This window comes from Balaenoptera acutorostrata, chromosome 2 (genome assembly GCF_949987535.1).
Source record: "Balaenoptera acutorostrata chromosome 2, mBalAcu1.1, whole genome shotgun sequence".
Classification (NCBI taxonomy): domain Eukaryota; kingdom Metazoa; phylum Chordata; class Mammalia; order Artiodactyla; family Balaenopteridae; genus Balaenoptera; species Balaenoptera acutorostrata.
The window spans coordinates 80,706,635-80,724,533 of NC_080065.1; the positions used below are offsets into that span (position 1 = coordinate 80,706,635).

The 17,899-nt window shown below is 35.6% G+C and overlaps 1 protein-coding gene across 7 annotated transcripts in view; it reads right to left on the reverse strand.

Annotated features, from left to right (window-relative positions):
- The window catches only part of SKIC3 (SKI3 subunit of superkiller complex), a 144,852-nt gene that overhangs the window by 36,495 nt on the left and 90,458 nt on the right, over positions 1-17,899 (reverse strand). For all 7 annotated transcript variants that reach the window (XM_007197454.2, XM_007197457.2, XM_007197453.2 and 4 more), the window contains 14 exons: positions 17,209-17,388; positions 16,427-16,551; positions 15,244-15,497; positions 13,960-14,062; positions 11,592-11,768; positions 11,359-11,503; positions 11,113-11,191; positions 10,962-11,023; positions 10,792-10,848; positions 9,312-9,380; positions 6,832-6,906; positions 5,453-5,594; positions 3,237-3,330; positions 553-630 (listed from right to left, as the gene is read on the reverse strand). In XM_007197454.2, coding sequence (XP_007197516.2) covers positions 553-630; positions 3,237-3,330; positions 5,453-5,594; positions 6,832-6,906; positions 9,312-9,380; positions 10,792-10,848; positions 10,962-11,023; positions 11,113-11,191; positions 11,359-11,503; positions 11,592-11,768; positions 13,960-14,062; positions 15,244-15,497; positions 16,427-16,551; positions 17,209-17,388 — 1,640 coding nt within the window. The remainder of the gene's footprint in view (positions 1-552; positions 631-3,236; positions 3,331-5,452; positions 5,595-6,831; positions 6,907-9,311; positions 9,381-10,791; positions 10,849-10,961; positions 11,024-11,112; positions 11,192-11,358; positions 11,504-11,591; positions 11,769-13,959; positions 14,063-15,243; positions 15,498-16,426; positions 16,552-17,208; positions 17,389-17,899) is intronic.

Here is a 17,899-nt window from a genome sequence, read left to right on the forward strand (position 1 = left end):
CATTAACACTCCTACTGTCCGAACCAAGTTCTATCCTCTGAAACAATTGGTTTGCAACCTATTTTTTTTTTTTCAATCTTTTTCTTGAAGTCGGAAGTCTTTGAGACTCTGAAGAAAGTGTTATTGCTCCCTCCCCACCCCCAAAATGCACACATACAAAAATTTTTGTGTACTATCTCAAAAGGGTTTCTGGACCCTTAATCCCACCCCCAGTTTAAGAATATACGTCAAATCAGAATAAATCTAATCCTCTTCCAATTAACTAGGCTTCTACTATTAGAAACAGTAACTATCTCTCCTGTCTAGTTCACAACCATCAGTTCTACACCTGGTCCTCACAAAGGACACTGGGGCTAGGGGTCATTACAGGGACAGGAAACTGTTAACACAGCTTGGTACGGTGGGAATGATGTATCCTGGGGGAATGTCATCATCGTACTCATTCATACACAACCCACTACTCTGGAAACTGGTCATCACCTCACTAGCCCCATAGCTTTCACCAGAAAAACCTGTTAGGTTCATGGAATTAATGGGAAAAAATATGCTTACCATAACAATCTGCCATAATTCCTTATTGTAACATTATAAGCATCTCTGTCTTCTGCAGTCTGTAACAACAAAATTGCCCTTTAAAAAAAGGACAAGGTATTTTAAATTATCTACGTGCAATAGCATTCTTTTACTCTTCCTCCTTAACTGAATCTACAGATTTTTGTTTTCTTCATTTAATTCTACTAATTATTTAACTAGTTCCATAACAGCTTATTTATATTTTATTAAACTGGTACCGCAAAAGCACTTAATAGATTTTAGATTGTCAGGAAAATAATAAAAAGTGACCTCTTAATAAGAGAAATCACTTACCATACTTGAGCTTTAAATATTCCAAAGATTTTAATCTAAACATGGGGAACAACTGGGTTGATGTTTTAAAGTTTTGACATATTTGAAGTATATAGAATTTGAAGTACATAGTACACTCTTAAAATTATTTATATACTAGAAGTTTGAGGTAGGAAGCCAGGAAATTGAGTGCTTTCATGTGCCTTTACCTACTACATACAGAAAGATATTTAGACAATAATGAATTCAGAGATGGGAATGAGTCATCAGGAGTCCCAAGAGGCTTAGAATAAATACAACAACATGCTGACAGCCCATATTTTTACCTTCTCATGCTCAGTCCCCTTTGGGCAAGCAGGGAAATGTCTCAACAACTAAAGGAGTTGGATATTTAATGACTTCTTTTTTTTCTGTTAAAGATTAGCCAGGGAGAAATAGCCAAGAAAAGCTTTTAATGCCCCTGATGTTACATGAAAAACAAAAATTTGCCAGACAAGTCTAAAAGACAGTATTATAGAAACAGTATCATATTAAAGACTGTACCTGTGGTTAGATTTATACCTAATTTGTAATTTCAAGTCTCAAATACTTGTTTAAGGAGAAAACAACAGTGGTGATCAGTCAAGAAAGAGTGGTGTATATCCAAGTGACTATGGAGTTGCCATTTTAAGCAAAGGTATAACCAGTGTTAGACTCACAATATTTGTGATTATAATGTATACCAAAAAAAGTAGCAAGCATTCTATAGCTGCCTAGTTTTCTCTGTTTAAAAATCCTGCTCACTGTTGTATACTGTCAAATTTCTACAGTTTCTTTATTGGTAACTTTATTGTAACGTTGAAAGAAATAGAGTTGTGGGTTTTCATAAACCTCTCTCCACATACACCTGGCAAAATAACTTCTTGATTATACAGCCTCCAGTACCATCTAGTGATTACTTCTTTAACTACAGAGAGATCCATACAAGGATGGCAAAGCATTTGGGACACCTCGATTATTTATTATCTGACAAGGCTTCTTCTAAACACCTGTTTACTTAGATTTAGGGCAGTGACGTGCCTCAGAGGTTAGGCAATCAGGTCTTTTAACTTTCCGTCTAGTACTCACGAGATCAACAGTGATTTTCTTATTCACAGATCAATTATTATTATTATTATTTTTTTTTTTGGCTGCGTTGGGTCTTTGTTGGTGCACGCGGGCTTTCTCTAGTTGTGGCGAACGGGGGCTACTCTTCGTTGCGTTGCACGGGCTTCTCATTGCAGTGGCTTCTCTTGTTGCGGAGCACAGGCTCTAGGCGCATGGGCTTCTGTAGTTGTGGCACGCGGGCTCAGTAGTTGTGGCTCGTGGGCTCTAGAGCGCAGGCTCAGTAGTTGTGGCGCACGGGCTTAGCTGCTCTACGGCATGTGGGATCTTCCCGGACCAGGGCTCGAACCTGTGTTCCCTGCATTGGCAGGTGGATTCTTAACCACTGTGCCACCAGGGAAGCCCCACACATCAATTAATTTGTAGAGAATAAAACTTCAAGTTGATGTCATTTCCTCTCACTCTCCCAGCTGGTCATCTCACTCAAGCACGCTGTCCTTGTTTCTTCAACATACCAAGTCCACTCCTGCTTCAGAGCACTTGTTCTTGCTGTTCCTTCTGCCTGGAATGCTCTTTCCTTGATAACCAAATGGCTTGTGGCCTCGCTTCATTCAGGTCAGGCCTTAATTGCCTCCTTAGGAAACCTACCTCTTAAACCTATCTCAAATTTGCTGCTTGCCTCTCTAGTGTCTGGCCCTTTACTCTACTTTGATTTTCTTTCCTAGCAATTGTTAACGTCACAGATGTTTATTAGCTTACAATGCGCCTCCCCTCCACCAGAACATGAGCTCCATGAGAACTGAGCCTGTGTTTGTTTTAATTCACTGCTAAATTGCTACTGCCAAGGACACTGCTTGACACATAGCAGTTTAACAAATATTTACGGAATGAATAAATACGATATAGTAGACATTAAAGTGATTCAAAATAACATGTAATTTTTTCTCATGTCTTAAATCTCATTTCTTCTCTGAATAAATACATGTCTTTAATAATAAAGTGAGACAAACTGTAAAGGGACAGATTTTTCTAAAACCTGAGAGGTTTTTTGGTTTGGTTTTTATTTTTTCTTCTCTCTGTCTCTGTCTCTGTCTTTCTCTCTTTCTCTCAGGTTGAGCAATAGAAACGAAAATATAGCTGAAAATTCAGAACTGTATCTTTTCATATACAAAATGTAATAATAATAAATAAAGATCAGGAAAAGAATCAGAACATTTTATTAGTACCTTCTTCATGAAAATGAGACTATATCTTAAAAAGGCCAACTGACAAATAAGGACCACACTTCAATTAAAGGGAGCCTTTACCTTTGGTATGCATCTGCTGCTTCCTTCTTCAGTTGTAGATGTTCATTTAAGTAACCCAACATTGTGAAAGCTGGAGCATAATTCTGAATTCTTTCTGGAAATCCAAAAATATCTTTTCTTTGCATGTGCATAATGGTTGTGTTTGTAAAATATGAGTTTTATTTTCAATTTTTTTCAATATTTTAAACACTAGATTATTTCCTGAGGTCATGGGCATTGCTAAGAATAGTAGTCTGATTTTACCCTGACTATAAAATATCAGTAATCATTTCAGAACTCTTTTAAATTATTGAATAATATCTATAGTTACATATGGCTTCTACTTATGTGTTAAAGTTTAAACACTTTTTTATTCCCGAAGGTATAACAATTTGAAATCATAGCTCATGTTAAAACTAGTCATTTGAACTGTAAGGAAATCCAGTTCTTTGGCTAGTCACTTAAACCTTCCTGTGATTAAATTTAGCAACAATTTCTCTTGGTGGTTCTGTTCCAATTTCTATGTATTTTTTAAAAAATGCATTATTGTACTCTAGAAACAGAAGATGATTTGGGCACTTTCAGTGTAGTATTTTGAATTCTAATGTCAAAAAACATCATATATCTACTAATGAGCAAAGGAGAAAGAAACACATCTGATCAACTTAAGTTGTGTTGGGAAGCAAGCCTTCAAATCTCTTAAACTGTTTAACAGAGCAGAGTATAATCACATCTTATGTGATGGTTAGGTTCTAACTGTCAAAGCATAAGGTAAAAATCACACGGTTAAAGTGATTCTTGCAAAATTCTTAGGTCATCACACAAGGAGAAGGTCACCAAACTGAGTCAAATTAAGAGGAGACCCATAACCTTCATCCACTCTCACCCTGAGGCCAACGGTCAGCAGGACAAATGATTTATCTGCATTTTCTCTTGTCCTCCCCTGTCTCCTTTCTGCTTCTAAATTAATATTTTTTTGGCCAGGCACATATAATTGAATTTGTTAAATGAATATATGATAGGGCTCCACTGCAGACTCAAAAGCCTAGCTATTTATAACCGTCAGAGACTGCTGTGCTAGGTATCTGAATTTTGCAGAAAGCTAAAAATTTACCTCTTTATGTAAACCCTTCACAGATGTTTCCCATTCTGTAAGGAAACCTATCAATAAAATTTCTGATCATACACTTTCTCAGAGGCTCTAGGTATTCATTAGAGTCATTCATTTGGGCACACTGCATAACGTTTTAATGTCCCGAAGTGCTGATGTTTATAAATGAACTGCCTTCTACTCAAGTGCCCCAGGCTCAATTCAGGAAGAGTATTACCATCCTGCATATTACAATGATGAGGCATTTTCTCTTCTGCTTTTCAGTTTATCTGATTCTTCATATTATTCAACTGTCAATATTACTGCGTAAACTTCTTGCTTCTTTACTAGAATTCTGTCAAGGGATAAATAAGATGCTAGTGAAACTAACATTTCTTGAGCATCTAGGATATGCCAGGTACTCTGCATAACATTTTGTATATATCATCTCATTAAACCCTAAGCAATAGATACTTTCACTCTTGTATTATAGGTAGGAAAACTAAAATTCAATTTGGTAATAAGCCCAAGGTTTCCTCATGGCTACTAAGTGGTGGAGCTGAGACTAAACCCAATGTGAGTTTTATTAAGGAAGAAAGTTATTACAATAGATGGTTAATTAAATTTCATCATTCTGTCCTTTTCCTAAGCCTAAACATATTTTTCCTGTATGTTGAAGAAAGGTCAGGTGTTAAAGTGGGAGGTTAAAGGCACTGGGTTTGGAACTTAAAGCATATTACCTCATTGAATTCTCACATCTCTGCAACCTCAGTATTATTATCTCTACTTCCCAAGATTAACAGAAGGTAAGGGAAGTAAAATACTTGGCCTAAGACTGCAGAGAAAGTAAAGAGCAGAGCTAGAACAGCAGCAACTCACGACCATTAGGCTCCAAAATGCTTCCTACTACATCATGGAAATCACTTCTACCTTGAATCATTAGGTAATAACAATTTTCAGCACTCTTCAAAAATCTTTAGTAAAGTTTAAAAAGCAGAATACTTGGCCGTGGGGGGGAAAGGGCAAATTCATGTCTTAAGGAGCTAATATTTAATTTGGAATTAATTTTAAATTTAATTAATTTAAATTCTTTAAATTATCTCAACAATTATTCACATATCTTGCCATTGTATAACAGGTGCCTTACCTGTGTATTTACTCAAAACCACTTGTGCTGCTGGAATTGCATTCATCTGGAGGATGTTGTACTGGTACAGCTCCGTGTCTCTGTTGCTTTTATCTTGCAATGTTGTACAGACCCAATACGCGTAACCTATTGCTCCCTCCGTCTGTAAAAAAGCCAAAGTTAACAAGTAGACACAGGGTAATAAATCCGCCAAGAAAAATTAAGAAATGAAACAAAGTACTTCAATACAGTAAATATCACATCTTAGTCTTCTAAGTCAACTGGTAAGTGCCTTTAAATAAAGGGTCACTATGATACAACACAGCTAAGAACATATTTAAATCACTTGCTTCAAACCTAAGTAGAAGAGTCAAGCAGGATAAATAAAGGGGAAAAAACAGAGCCCCTCCTGATGGGTTGGTTTGCTTCTTCTCAGCATCATTTCCATAGGTCAAACAAATAGTTACCCATCAAAAGAATTCTAAAACACTTTCATAAATAATCTAGAAATGTCAACCAAGTCTAGTATTTATCTCATTTTTTTTTTGTATTAATAGTTAACTCCTTTTTATTGCTTAGCATTCCATAGGTATGGACGTACCAGTTTGGTTTCTTTTTAACATCTTTATTGGAGTATAATTGCTTTACATTGTTGTGTTAGTTGCTGCTGTATAACAAAGTGAATCAGCTATGAGTACACATATATCCCCATATCCCCTCCTTCTTGCGTCTCCCTCCCACCCTCCCTATCCCACCCCTCTAGGTGGTCACAAAGCAAGAGCTGATCTCCCTGTGTTATGCGGCTGCTTCCCACTAGCTATCTATTTTACATTTGGTAGTGTATATATGTCAATGCTACTTTCTCACTTTGTCTCAGCTTACCATTCCCCCTCCCCATGTCCTCAAGTCCATTCTCTACATCTGTGGTCTGTGTCTTTATTCCTGTCTTGCCCCTAGGTTCTTCAGAACCTTTTTTTTTTTTTTTAGATTCCATATGTATGTATTGGCATATGGTATTTGTTTTTCTCTTTCTGACTTACTTCACTCTGTATGACAGACTCTAGGTCCATCCACCTCACTACAAATAACTCAATTTTGTTTCTTTTTATGGCTGAGTACTATTCCATTGTATATATGTGCCACTTCTTTATCCATTCATCTGTCAATGGTGGTTTTCTTTTTAGAGTCTCAGTTTCTATTCTACATGACTACTTCATCTATTGAATCCCAATGTCATTTCTTCATCAGCTCTTTAATGACAGTTTAATCTGTTTTTTAAGAAAGAATGAAGAGTAGAGACAACTGCTGTCATTAACATCTGATACAACTATGTATTCATTTTCTCAAGAAGGACAGTACTTTATTCATTAATGAATCCTGAAGAATGCTCAAATTCTTACATGCATACTGAGTTCCGTAGTGTGCCTGAAGAGATCCATGGTGTCATAACTTCCAACTGTCTCTGCAATTAGAGCCTATAAAAGGAAAAAGGAGGCTCTTAATGTGTTTAAAAGGACTACTACTACTACTATTACTACTACTACTACTACTACTACTACTACTACTAATAATAATAATAAATGAAACTCTTTGGAGGAACCAAAGGTTTACTAGCTGTGCTTAAAAGCAAAGGTAATTTCTTTTTCAATCTTGGCTACCGTATTCCCATGGCTCAGAGGACCAGAATGACTTGTTAAATTAGCCCTGAAGCTAACAGATGCTTGCAGAACTCCATTTGCAACCAGCGAGTTAGTGAAATAATCCACATAAAACTCCTCAGAACACTGATAAAGCTATGCTACCTTCTCCCTTCCCTCCCCCCAATCTATTCACACTGGTATTTGTCTGGATTAGAGTTGTTAATCACAGGGTCACCTCAGATTCAACTAGAAAGCTTTTTATTTTTTTATTTTTTTTTTATTTTTTTATTTTTTTAAATTTTATTATTTATTTATTTATTTATTTATTTATTTAATTTTTGGCTGTGTTGGGTCTTCGTTTCTGTGCGAGGGCTTTCTTAGTTGCAGCGAGCGGGGGCCACTCTTCATCGCGGTGCGCGGGCCTCTCACTATCGCGGCCTGTCTTGTTGCAGAGCACAGGCTCCAGACGCGCAGGCTCAGTAGTTGTGGCTTACGGGCCTAGTTGCTCCGCGGCATGTGGGATCCTCCCAGACCAGGGCTCGAACCGGTGTCCCCTGCATTGGCAGGCAGATTCTCAACCACTGCGCCACCAGGGAAGCCCTGGAAAGCTTTTTAAAAAGGAGATCCTCTCCCTTAGAAATCTAGCTTCCATACATCTGGGTAGAGTCTCAACATGTTTATTTTTTAAAACTGCCTCAGGATTTTAAATATTATATCTATGCCACTGACTTCATAGATGATGTGATAGTTAAAATTACTTTCAAGCTCATCTATCTTTTATAAGAAAGCAGGGTTTTTTTTTTAGTTATCATACATTACTAATTAAGAAATTAATATTAAGCCTCTCTATTGTTACCATTTTAATTAAATCTACTAATTACCTCCTGAAATAAATTATTTTTAAGAACAGAAATAATTTAAAAATAAGAAAAGGGACTTCCCTGGTGGCACAGTGGTTAAGAATCTGCCTGCCAATGCAGGGGACACGGGTTCAAGCCCTGGTCCGGGAAGATCCCACAAGCCATGGAGCAACTAAGCCCACGCACCACAAATACTGAGCCTGTGCTCCAGAGCCCGCGAGCCACAACTACTGAGCCCGCATGCCACAACTACTGAAGCCCACGCTCTGCAACAAGAGAAGCCACCGCAATAAGAAGCCCACGCACCGCAACGAAGAGTAGCTCCCACTCGCCGCAACTAGAGAAAGCCCACGTGCAGCAATGAAGACCCAATGCAGCCAAACATAAATAAAATTTAAAAAATAAATAAATAAAAATAAGAAAAAAAGTACTTAAGTGACTCTGATGAGCATCTCAGACCTATTGACCTACAGCAGTGTTACTCAAAGTGAAGGCCCTGGACCACCAGCATCGTCCTCAGTTGGGAGCAGTTAGAAATGCAAATTCTCAGGTTCCCTGGGTCCAAAACCTTACATAGAGATTAGTGTAGTAATGCCACTGCTCCCAGATGCTACCACAGCTAATGGCAACAGGAGTCTGCCTTTTCTAACTCTGCTTGTTTCACCGATTAACTAGAATCAGACCCAAGAGCCAAAGCACAATAGAAGGTATCTAATCCCTGATTAATGATTTTCTAATAGGGGTGATGCTCCCACTAGTCTCTGAACTGAAACAATCAACCACTTACTAACTTATTACAACTTCTCAACTAGACAAGACCTTGGAGGCCACTCAGGCCAATCCCCTTCTTTTTCAGGTAAGAAAAATGAAATCCAGAAGTGATATGTTAAGGTGAAACAATTAGTAAGTGACAGACTCAGACTAGTAACCTGATTCCTATTTGGCAGTACAAAAATCTAAACTTTGTCGGGGGGGGGGGGGGCACTCATAAACAAGTACCAAATCAAATATGAAGATTTTACAGAAAATGAGAAAACATAATCAAAATGATCTTTGTAAATGTTCATTTTTTTGATAAATGTATGTTAACAGAGTTCTAGGTTTATTTTTTAAGAATAATAATGGCAGAATGATGGTGTTCAAAGCCCCTCAAATCAAAGCTTAATCATTACAAGCTGTATGACCTTGGGCATGATACTCAGGATCTCTTAGCTTCAATTTCCACACACAAAGAGCCTAGCACAGCAACTGGCACAAAGTAAGCCCTCAAATGCTATCATTATTTCAGTGTTGTTTATATTAACACGTTATTTATACCACTTTCTATTAACATGTTAGTTATAAAACAGATTATTAATAACTATATGTTATATATCTTACTTGTCCAATCCAGCACATTAAATAAGATGGATCAAGGGATTGAGCCATTTTGAAAGCTTCATGAGCTTGCTAGGAAAAAAGGCAAAAAATAACAAGCCATTTAATAAACTTTATATTAAAGCACTTATATGTAAAAAGCATAAGAGAATAAGAAAAGTCAGACTTGTAAACATAAATACAAATGAACCTAAAACTTCACTGTTTAAGCACAACTGGCAATGCTTAAAACTATGTCTTAAATATAGTCCCGGATTCAACAGATTTCTCTGCAGGCTTAGGGATTCTGGTCCTCAATGAAAGGGCACTGTTGGTGTCTACCTCATAGTCTGCAGAACTTTGAACCAATCACCCATCTATTTGCTAAGCCACAGGTCTGATGGAAATAATTAGAGAAGGCTGTATCTATTCCCCTCTCTTGGAGCTCAACTGGGAAGATAAAAACTAACAACCAGTGAGGTCTGAGACCTGCTACTGGGTGAAAGGAGTGGTCAACATAAATCTGAGCTAAACAATTAGGAAACTTTCAAGTTACCCCACTTGGACACTTTAAATCGTATGCTTTTTTTTCTGCTACAAAGAATAACTTATTATACGCTGCTTTATATTGTTTTCCCAATTATCTGTGTGTGGCAGGAAACAGTCTTTTTTTCTCATAAGAAAGTAAGCTCATGGGCAACAACTGCACCACACTACCATAAAACCACATTAGTAGCTTATTAACTAAGACTTGGCTTTGTTTAAATTTTTAAAAAATATTTTCACATATTTTAAGATCCAAATTAATATTTTTCTTCATTCTATTTACAATCTTCTAAAGCAATCTCTGCAGTGACTTCATGTATCCCTGAGAATACCACTGAAGCTATTTTAAAAGGATGATATTCAATATACTGGCTGAAACACAAAACAGTACAGATGTGCTATTATATATAGATTTGTGGAAACTTCTAAACATGACCTATAAACATGCTCCCCATTACTGTAGTTTCAACTCTCTATGTACAACTCTTCAAGTATGACAATTTACACCGTGGCATGTAAAGGGATTAATACCTGCTAAAGCCAAATCTAAATTACCAAGCAAAGGTTAAATTTAAGTTTCTAGAGAGTACTAATAAACGCCCTTACTTCATCACCCCACCCCCAACACAGCCTACATGGGACTCCTCCTAATGTGTAAAAGATAAAAAGAAAAACACCCAAATAATTCGTAACAGAATTATTTTAATCTCCAAATGAAAAAAACAACATAATTATAAAACCAGAAATTTCTTGTGACATGGAAAGGGAAATAAATCTTACACATTCATTATTCAATATAATAAAGTGAATGCTATCAATGGTCTAGCACATTAGAGAGCATGCTAGATAGATAACAATGTGCAAAGTATTTCTCCACAAGAAGTTAAGCTATTATGAAGAGGACATATATAGAAAATGTTCTTTACTTTTAATAGGACAAAACAGATAATATATGTACCTCAATCTTTTCATTTGCAAGGTATAACACTCCCAAGTTGGTCCATGCAACAGCATTCTAAAAAACACACATATACAAAATTAGGTCCCTTGTCTACATAGCAGTCTCAGAAAATCATTAACACTAAATTTTGAAGTTATTTTGCATAGACAGAGACATCTAACACTCACAATTTGTTCTGATTGGATTGATTTGATGAAACAGTGCTGAGCAAGGGCATAATTTCCAATACCTGAAAAATACAGACTTCAATAAAACTGAACTTTACTGCCTGAAAACAAGCAATCTTCTAAAAATATTGAAGTGTTACTCAATTCTTACCACTGTAACATGAAGCTACACCAAGAGCATTCCAGTATAAATGATTATTACTGTCAAGTCTCACAGCCTTTTTCAGACACTGAAAAGTAAAAGTAGATAAATTTTTATTTCTCAGAATATCAGCATTTATATCAAGATAAATGTGGTTTTATGTGAAAACACTACAGAATTTACTTTATCAAAAGCATCTTTCAGAAAAGCCCTTAGTTTTTTTAAAAGATTATGAAAAATTTCTCAAAACCATACATGCAAAGATTTCTCCAACAGCTCCTGAAGATCATTTGAGTTGCTGCCTGTTTCTGCTAGATGTTGTGCTTGGCGATAATAATTAATTCCAAGATCACACCACGTATTAGATGTAGACATCAGTTTTAATGCACGACCATAACACCTATGGAAATATAAAAGTGAATGTTATATTGTGTTATGATGTTCTAATTCAATTTGAATGTCATCCACTGGCAATCTTTGTAAGTTACCTTCCTCCAAGATGGAGGAGCTCATTTTTCTTTAATACTTGTTTTCTTTCTTTCTGACCTAGGAGGCCTCCTAAGACACTAACATTCACTTTAGATGGTGAGACAGCATACAGACTGGTACAAGCATCCCCAAGTAGCTTCCAAAGGCAAGACACATCAGCTCGATGCTGCAGAGCCCTAAAAAAAAGAAACAGTGTGATTCTTACAAATTATTTCCAAAAAGTATGGCGTTTATCTCCCTCACTACTACATACAATTAAAACAGAAAAAGTATACATACAATTTTGATTTAGTTCCTTAGTTAAATGCAGTAAATGCTTTACTGAATTCCTTCTAGCCATCTTATATCTTATCACCTCCTTATTATGAAGAAAGGAAGAGGGGAAGGAGAAGGAATGGACTGTTTTAAGTGACAGAAACTTTGCAAACATTTCTTTGGTACTCTTTATCATTTTTCTTAGAAGCAGCAGAAATCACATAAATAAATCAATAAATTTTCCAGGACCAATTTACCTTTAATACTGAATTTTTTAAACTATGCTTTTTGTGTTTGTCTATTTAAACAAAAACCAAAGCAGTAAAGTTGGTAACTGTCTCATAGTTGATTATTATAAACTTAGGTTTTGCTGGCAGATCTTCCCTCAGATATTAAAAAAAAAAAGGACTAGTAAATGTAAAATATATTTAGTAGTCCAAAGGATTTTTACTCTCTGAGATCAAGAATACCAAAAAATCTAAATAAGAGAATGTGAAAAACCGTATTTATTGAAGCAAGAAAGACTCAGTGGACAAGCTCAAAAAGTAAATAAAAATATTAATTATGGTGATAAAGGGCACTTCTTTTTAGAATGAGAAAATCTCAGTTATTCATTTCTCTTCACTTTTCTCTTCTCAAAATCTTACAAATAAAACACAGCAATTTCACAATTAAGCCAAGTCTCGATAATCAGCTATCACAAACAGCTATGTTACTGGCAGATGGGCAAGCAGATGGAACATTTTTCATAGCCTTTTCTACTCATGGAGTCCAGCCAAAAATCATTTTTCAATGTCTCCCTGAGAAACAAGATTAATTACTGCAGTCATCACTGAAAGCCCACTGTGAGGATCAGGAGGAAGGACAACACTATTTGTAGCTCTTTTGCCTAAATATCTTAGTGTAATTTCTAAACTTGACAGCATGAAAGAAGAAAACAGAGGGGAAAACAGAAAAGAAAACACTGGCAGTTTTAGCAACCTAAACTCTTATCTCCTTTTAAGTTCAATAAAAAATAAAATATCTGTAAAGTGAAATAACTTCTATCACCCTTACACAAGAACTGTGGTAGTGTGAACTTTAAGTCTAGAAGTAAATATAAATGTGAGGATATCACTTTAAAAGTTTCGTATACCTCCTCATAATTAGTTGTGAGTGTTATCCAGAACAAAATTCCCCAGACTCAGAAAGGCAGTATTTGTAGCTGAAGTATCATCACTCAAAGGTTCACATTTACCCTTAAATACTAGTTCAAACAAATTACACCCCTCTTCACAATACCTTCCTCTTTGGAAAGAGCCATATGTATTACATAAGACTTGAAAAGTAGCAATAAAAATCAGTGGGAGAAAAGAATGAAGTTTTCATTTCAGATTTGGTTCATGTTCAAAGCAAAGCAATTCTAGAGCAAGCAAATCAACACGACACACAGGAGAGGGCAAGTAGGGAAAGAAAGGAAGTGAAGCACAAGAAAGATGTTTAAGAGCAAAAAAATTTAATTATATGTCTAACTTGAGTACTTTTTCGTCATCTATCACAAATAACACTTCTACCTAACTAACGAATTTAGTTCTATAAAATAACCAGATTTACTGAAATTTTTCTGATTTATTTCTTGTTATTAGACATCACTTCTTTTCCTTCACAGATTCTCTCCGAGAGCAATCAGATTGCTCATCTCCCTTCACCTTCAGCCCTACCAATTAGTCTAAAACGGGCCCTGATCACTGAATGTAAAGCCTATTGTGCACCTGAAGCCCCATTTTCCAATCAGTTCCAGTTAGAGATACTTGCATCTCTAGGTCTCCTGAAAGAGAACAATAACACGTGGTACCCAAGCTGTTGCTCCACTAGCCAACTGCTTCTTCCTTCCCATCCTTCTCTATGCCTCCAGCATGTCAGCTGCTAAAAGCAAGAAATTGTATCTGTTCCCCAGTGCAAAATTAATACAATACGTATGTTACAGAATTAACTGACTAGTCTGTTACTCTTTTATGTTTGAGATTCTGAATAATGATTGCTATAGCTAACAGGATAAACAAAGCATGATTTCCTAAAATTGGCTTTATTATATAATACTAAGAAAATAAACTCATAAATAATGATACTAACCGAGTAAAATATTCCAGTGCTTTCTCTATGTAGTCTACAGCTTTCCCATCAAGATAATCGACTAGAGCTGCTTTTGCCATCATGAGATGGCATTCACCCAAACCTAAAATCAGGGAAGTTTGTAGTTGTTAAAATATGTAAAAGAAACACTGAGAATGAACATCAAATAAATTCATTGGTGTTATATTACAGCCACTTTCCAGAAAACAAAACTTAATGGTATTTTATAAAAGTTATCTTTAAGCATGGCCTTGATGCATTTATTAAAGAATTCAAATGGCAGGGTTCTACTGGAGTAAACAGGAACTAAAAGATAAAAACTATCTATGGAACCTAAGAATTTCCTTGATTTTGGGCAAATTACTTACCTCTTAAAATCTTAGCTTTGAAAATGGGGATATTACCTAATAATATCTAATATGATGCTACTTGCTATCATATTACTATTTATTAGGTGTTGTGAAACAAGATTTGACCTCTTTATATTCAAAACTATGTAGCAAACTATACTATCAAAATTAGATGAAACAGCAATTTCCTAAAGTGGCCAGTAAACGTGTAATAAATGTGAGTTCTCCTTCTGTTAAGGAGTTTTAAAAAAAATTTTTTTAAAAAGGGTTTCAAGGCCTAAGTTACATGTCACTTAAAACATACACTATTTCTGAATTAAACCCCCCACTGCTTCTTTAAAAAGGAAAAGGAAAAGGAGGGGAGCAAATACAATGAGCTCCAGGTTTTTTTTAATGGTTAGAAGTAATCATTAAAAAATTAATTAAATATGGATGGTGGTGTTTTACTTTAAATTACCAAAAATAATTTGTTAAGAAGGAACAGGTATCTATAAAGGAACTAAAATTAATTTAGATAATTACAAAACAATGCAAGTTGCCTCTAAAGTTCAAAAAGTTTAAAAATGAGATTCTATAATTTACAAAGTAACTAAAAGGTATTAAGATATTCTGAGAATATAGTGAATTAATTATCAAAATATAAGAGCAGGGAAATTCTTGTTTTAGAGATCCGTTTTTAGATCCCACAGCTATCATGCTATTTATCTAAAAGCTAAATCTCTATCTTATTACTATTTATTAACCGTTATGAAACAAAATTTCAGCTTTCTATATTCAAATCTATATAACAAGCTATACTATAAGCGGTTCATACCGGACACTTGCTGTTGACTAAAGAAGTCCTTTTCAAGTTACTCGATACATTTAGAAATTTATTCAAGGATTTTATACTTCAGTATCACAAAAGACAAAGGAGCTATTAAAGAGAAATTACCTTTCAAAGCAGGCACATAATCTTCTTTCTTTTTAATGATCAGCTGGTATTGAGCTACCGCCTCTTTATATTTGCCTAGGATTTGCTGTATTGCTGCAACCTTAAACACACTGTATGTGGATTCGGGGTTCAGCTCACTGGCTTTTGTGAAGGATTTCAAGGCTGTTGTATAGCCACCTCTGCTTAAATATGCCTCTCCTAATGACTCCCAACAATTGAAGTCCTTTGGGTCTGCCCTCAATGCTGCCTGTAAACTGAAATTTCAAGAAAGAGTAAGAGAACTAAAAGTAATAGAACTACTTCCATATCTGAAAGAAAAATACAAAGTAATTTAACTGAATCACACATATCCATGGTTCCTCCTATGGATAAAAGTGGAAAACCATATTTATTTAAAGCAAGTATACCTGTTCCTTTTATGACATGGGTTTTTTAATACTAAGAAATTTTATTGTAATTTTAGAATGAATAAAAACGAAATAAATTTTTGAAGAAATGCTCACCAAAATTTCTTTCCCTGGACTATGTAGGAGAACTCCAGTTTCCTATCCTACCAGAATAGGTATATATCTCAATATGCCTCATCACAGTCTATAAGCCCCCACCAAGCCTCCTACCAAAACAAAAATATGAGAGTTGAAAAATAGGAACAACAGGCATGCTTTAAATTTCTGATCAGATTCCATAGCCATGAAAAAATTTTAAATGCCTATATTCTAGGTATTAACATAAATCAGAACAACTTTGACTCAAACGTATTTTCTTTACATGGTTCAAACCAAATTACTAAAACTGAGCTGCTCCAAATGCCCTTCAAGCTGCCAGTGTCTCCCCTTCCCCAAAACAATGCTTGTCAGTGGGAGAACAACAAAGATATTAACCTTGGTTTTTTATCATTCCTTAAATTTCTATTGAGAACCTGTTATATACATGATACTATTAAGGCTTCACTTCCCTGGACGGCTCTCTCCTTAACACAAGGACATCAGTTAATCCAATTTTGTAATTCCAGTGCCGTGCAGATAATAAGAACCAATCAACCATAAATAAATTTTGCTATTTCTTCCCTCAAAATACAACCTGGTAGGAGGCAACTCATAAGTTCATTTTGGATATAAATGGAGTTTAATTTAAGGAACCATTAGGCTGTCTATCAGAGGTTAAATATAGAAAGGTGCCTTACTCAGCCACTGCTTGAGAATGTTGACCAGCTTTTAAATAGTATAGTCCTCGCCTAAGCCAGGCCCATTTTGCCGCTCCAGCACTTGCCTTTTGAGTGACTGTTGTTAGGATAGCTAAGGCAGTTTCCTAATAAAAAGAAAAGACTAGTATTAGAGATATTAAATATTATAAAAATACTGAACACTTATGTAAATAAACAGATATATTTTCATTTACCACTTTTTAAAGCTTTTTTTTTTTTTTAATTTTTATTTATTTATATTTATTTTTGGCTGTGTTGGGTCTTCGTTTCTGTGCGAGGGCTTTCTCTAGTTGCGGCAAGCGGGGGCCACTCTTCATCGCGGTGCGCAGGCCTCTCACCGTCGCGGCCTCTCCCGTTGCGGAGCACAAGCTCCAGACGCGCAGGCTCAGCAATTGTGGCCCACGGGCCCAGTTGCTCCGCGGCACGTGGGATCCTCCCAGACCAGGGCTCGAACCCGCGCCCCCTGCATTGGCAGGCAGATTCTCAACCGCTGCGCCACCAGGGAAGCCCTCATTTACCACTTCTGATTTTTTAAACTTACACTGGTATATACAGAACCACACTTTCAACATTAAGTAATTTAATATCTGCCAATAAAAAGAAAATTTACTCTATTTATAAGCAGTGGCAGAAATATTTCTATAGCATCTACAAATTAAAATTAAAAAATAATAACTTTCAAGTACACATATAAAAATATTTCTATTTCTATACTCAGGATAAAAAAAAAAAGACAAAAGTGTTTAAATTATTAGACATACCATCTCTTCAAGCTCTACACTTAAGTCAACTGCTGCAGCTCCAGATTCAGCATCAGTGTCATCTAATTCAAAAGCTTTCCTATAACATCCACGGGCTCTGTTTCTATCTCCTACTACATCCCTGTAATAATGACCTAAATAGCAGAAAACTTTGCCCATGTATGTATCCAGTTTGGCAGCCTGTGAAATAAAAATTGATAATAACAGAATATTAAAGTTTGTTTGGAGGGGTCCCTTTAAAAACACAAAAGATACACAGATTAAAGAAAAAAATTAAATATACAAAAATATGCCAAAACATCCTTTAACGTAAGATTTAAAGCAGACGTGAAAACTGGCCATCACCAGTTATAGAAAACAAACAAGTATAAAAATAACTATTTCTCTGCTAAAAGAAATGCGAAATTAGAGTTATTATTTCATCAGTCTGTTTTTATGAGTCAAGATAGGAATGTAAAACTTCTAGTTGTTACACATCTAAAATATAAGAAGCTAAACACGTAGAAGTATGTAAGACTCACATGCCAATAAAAGTACAGTGGAAATTACCTAAAAACAGTATTGTTTTCCAAAGGTACTTATGTCTCATTTTCTATAATATGTTTCTTAAATTAGTAACTTTTACATTTTTATGGTTTAATTTTCTCCTTGAAAACCCATACAACATTCTCACAAAACCTTATGTGTGAGA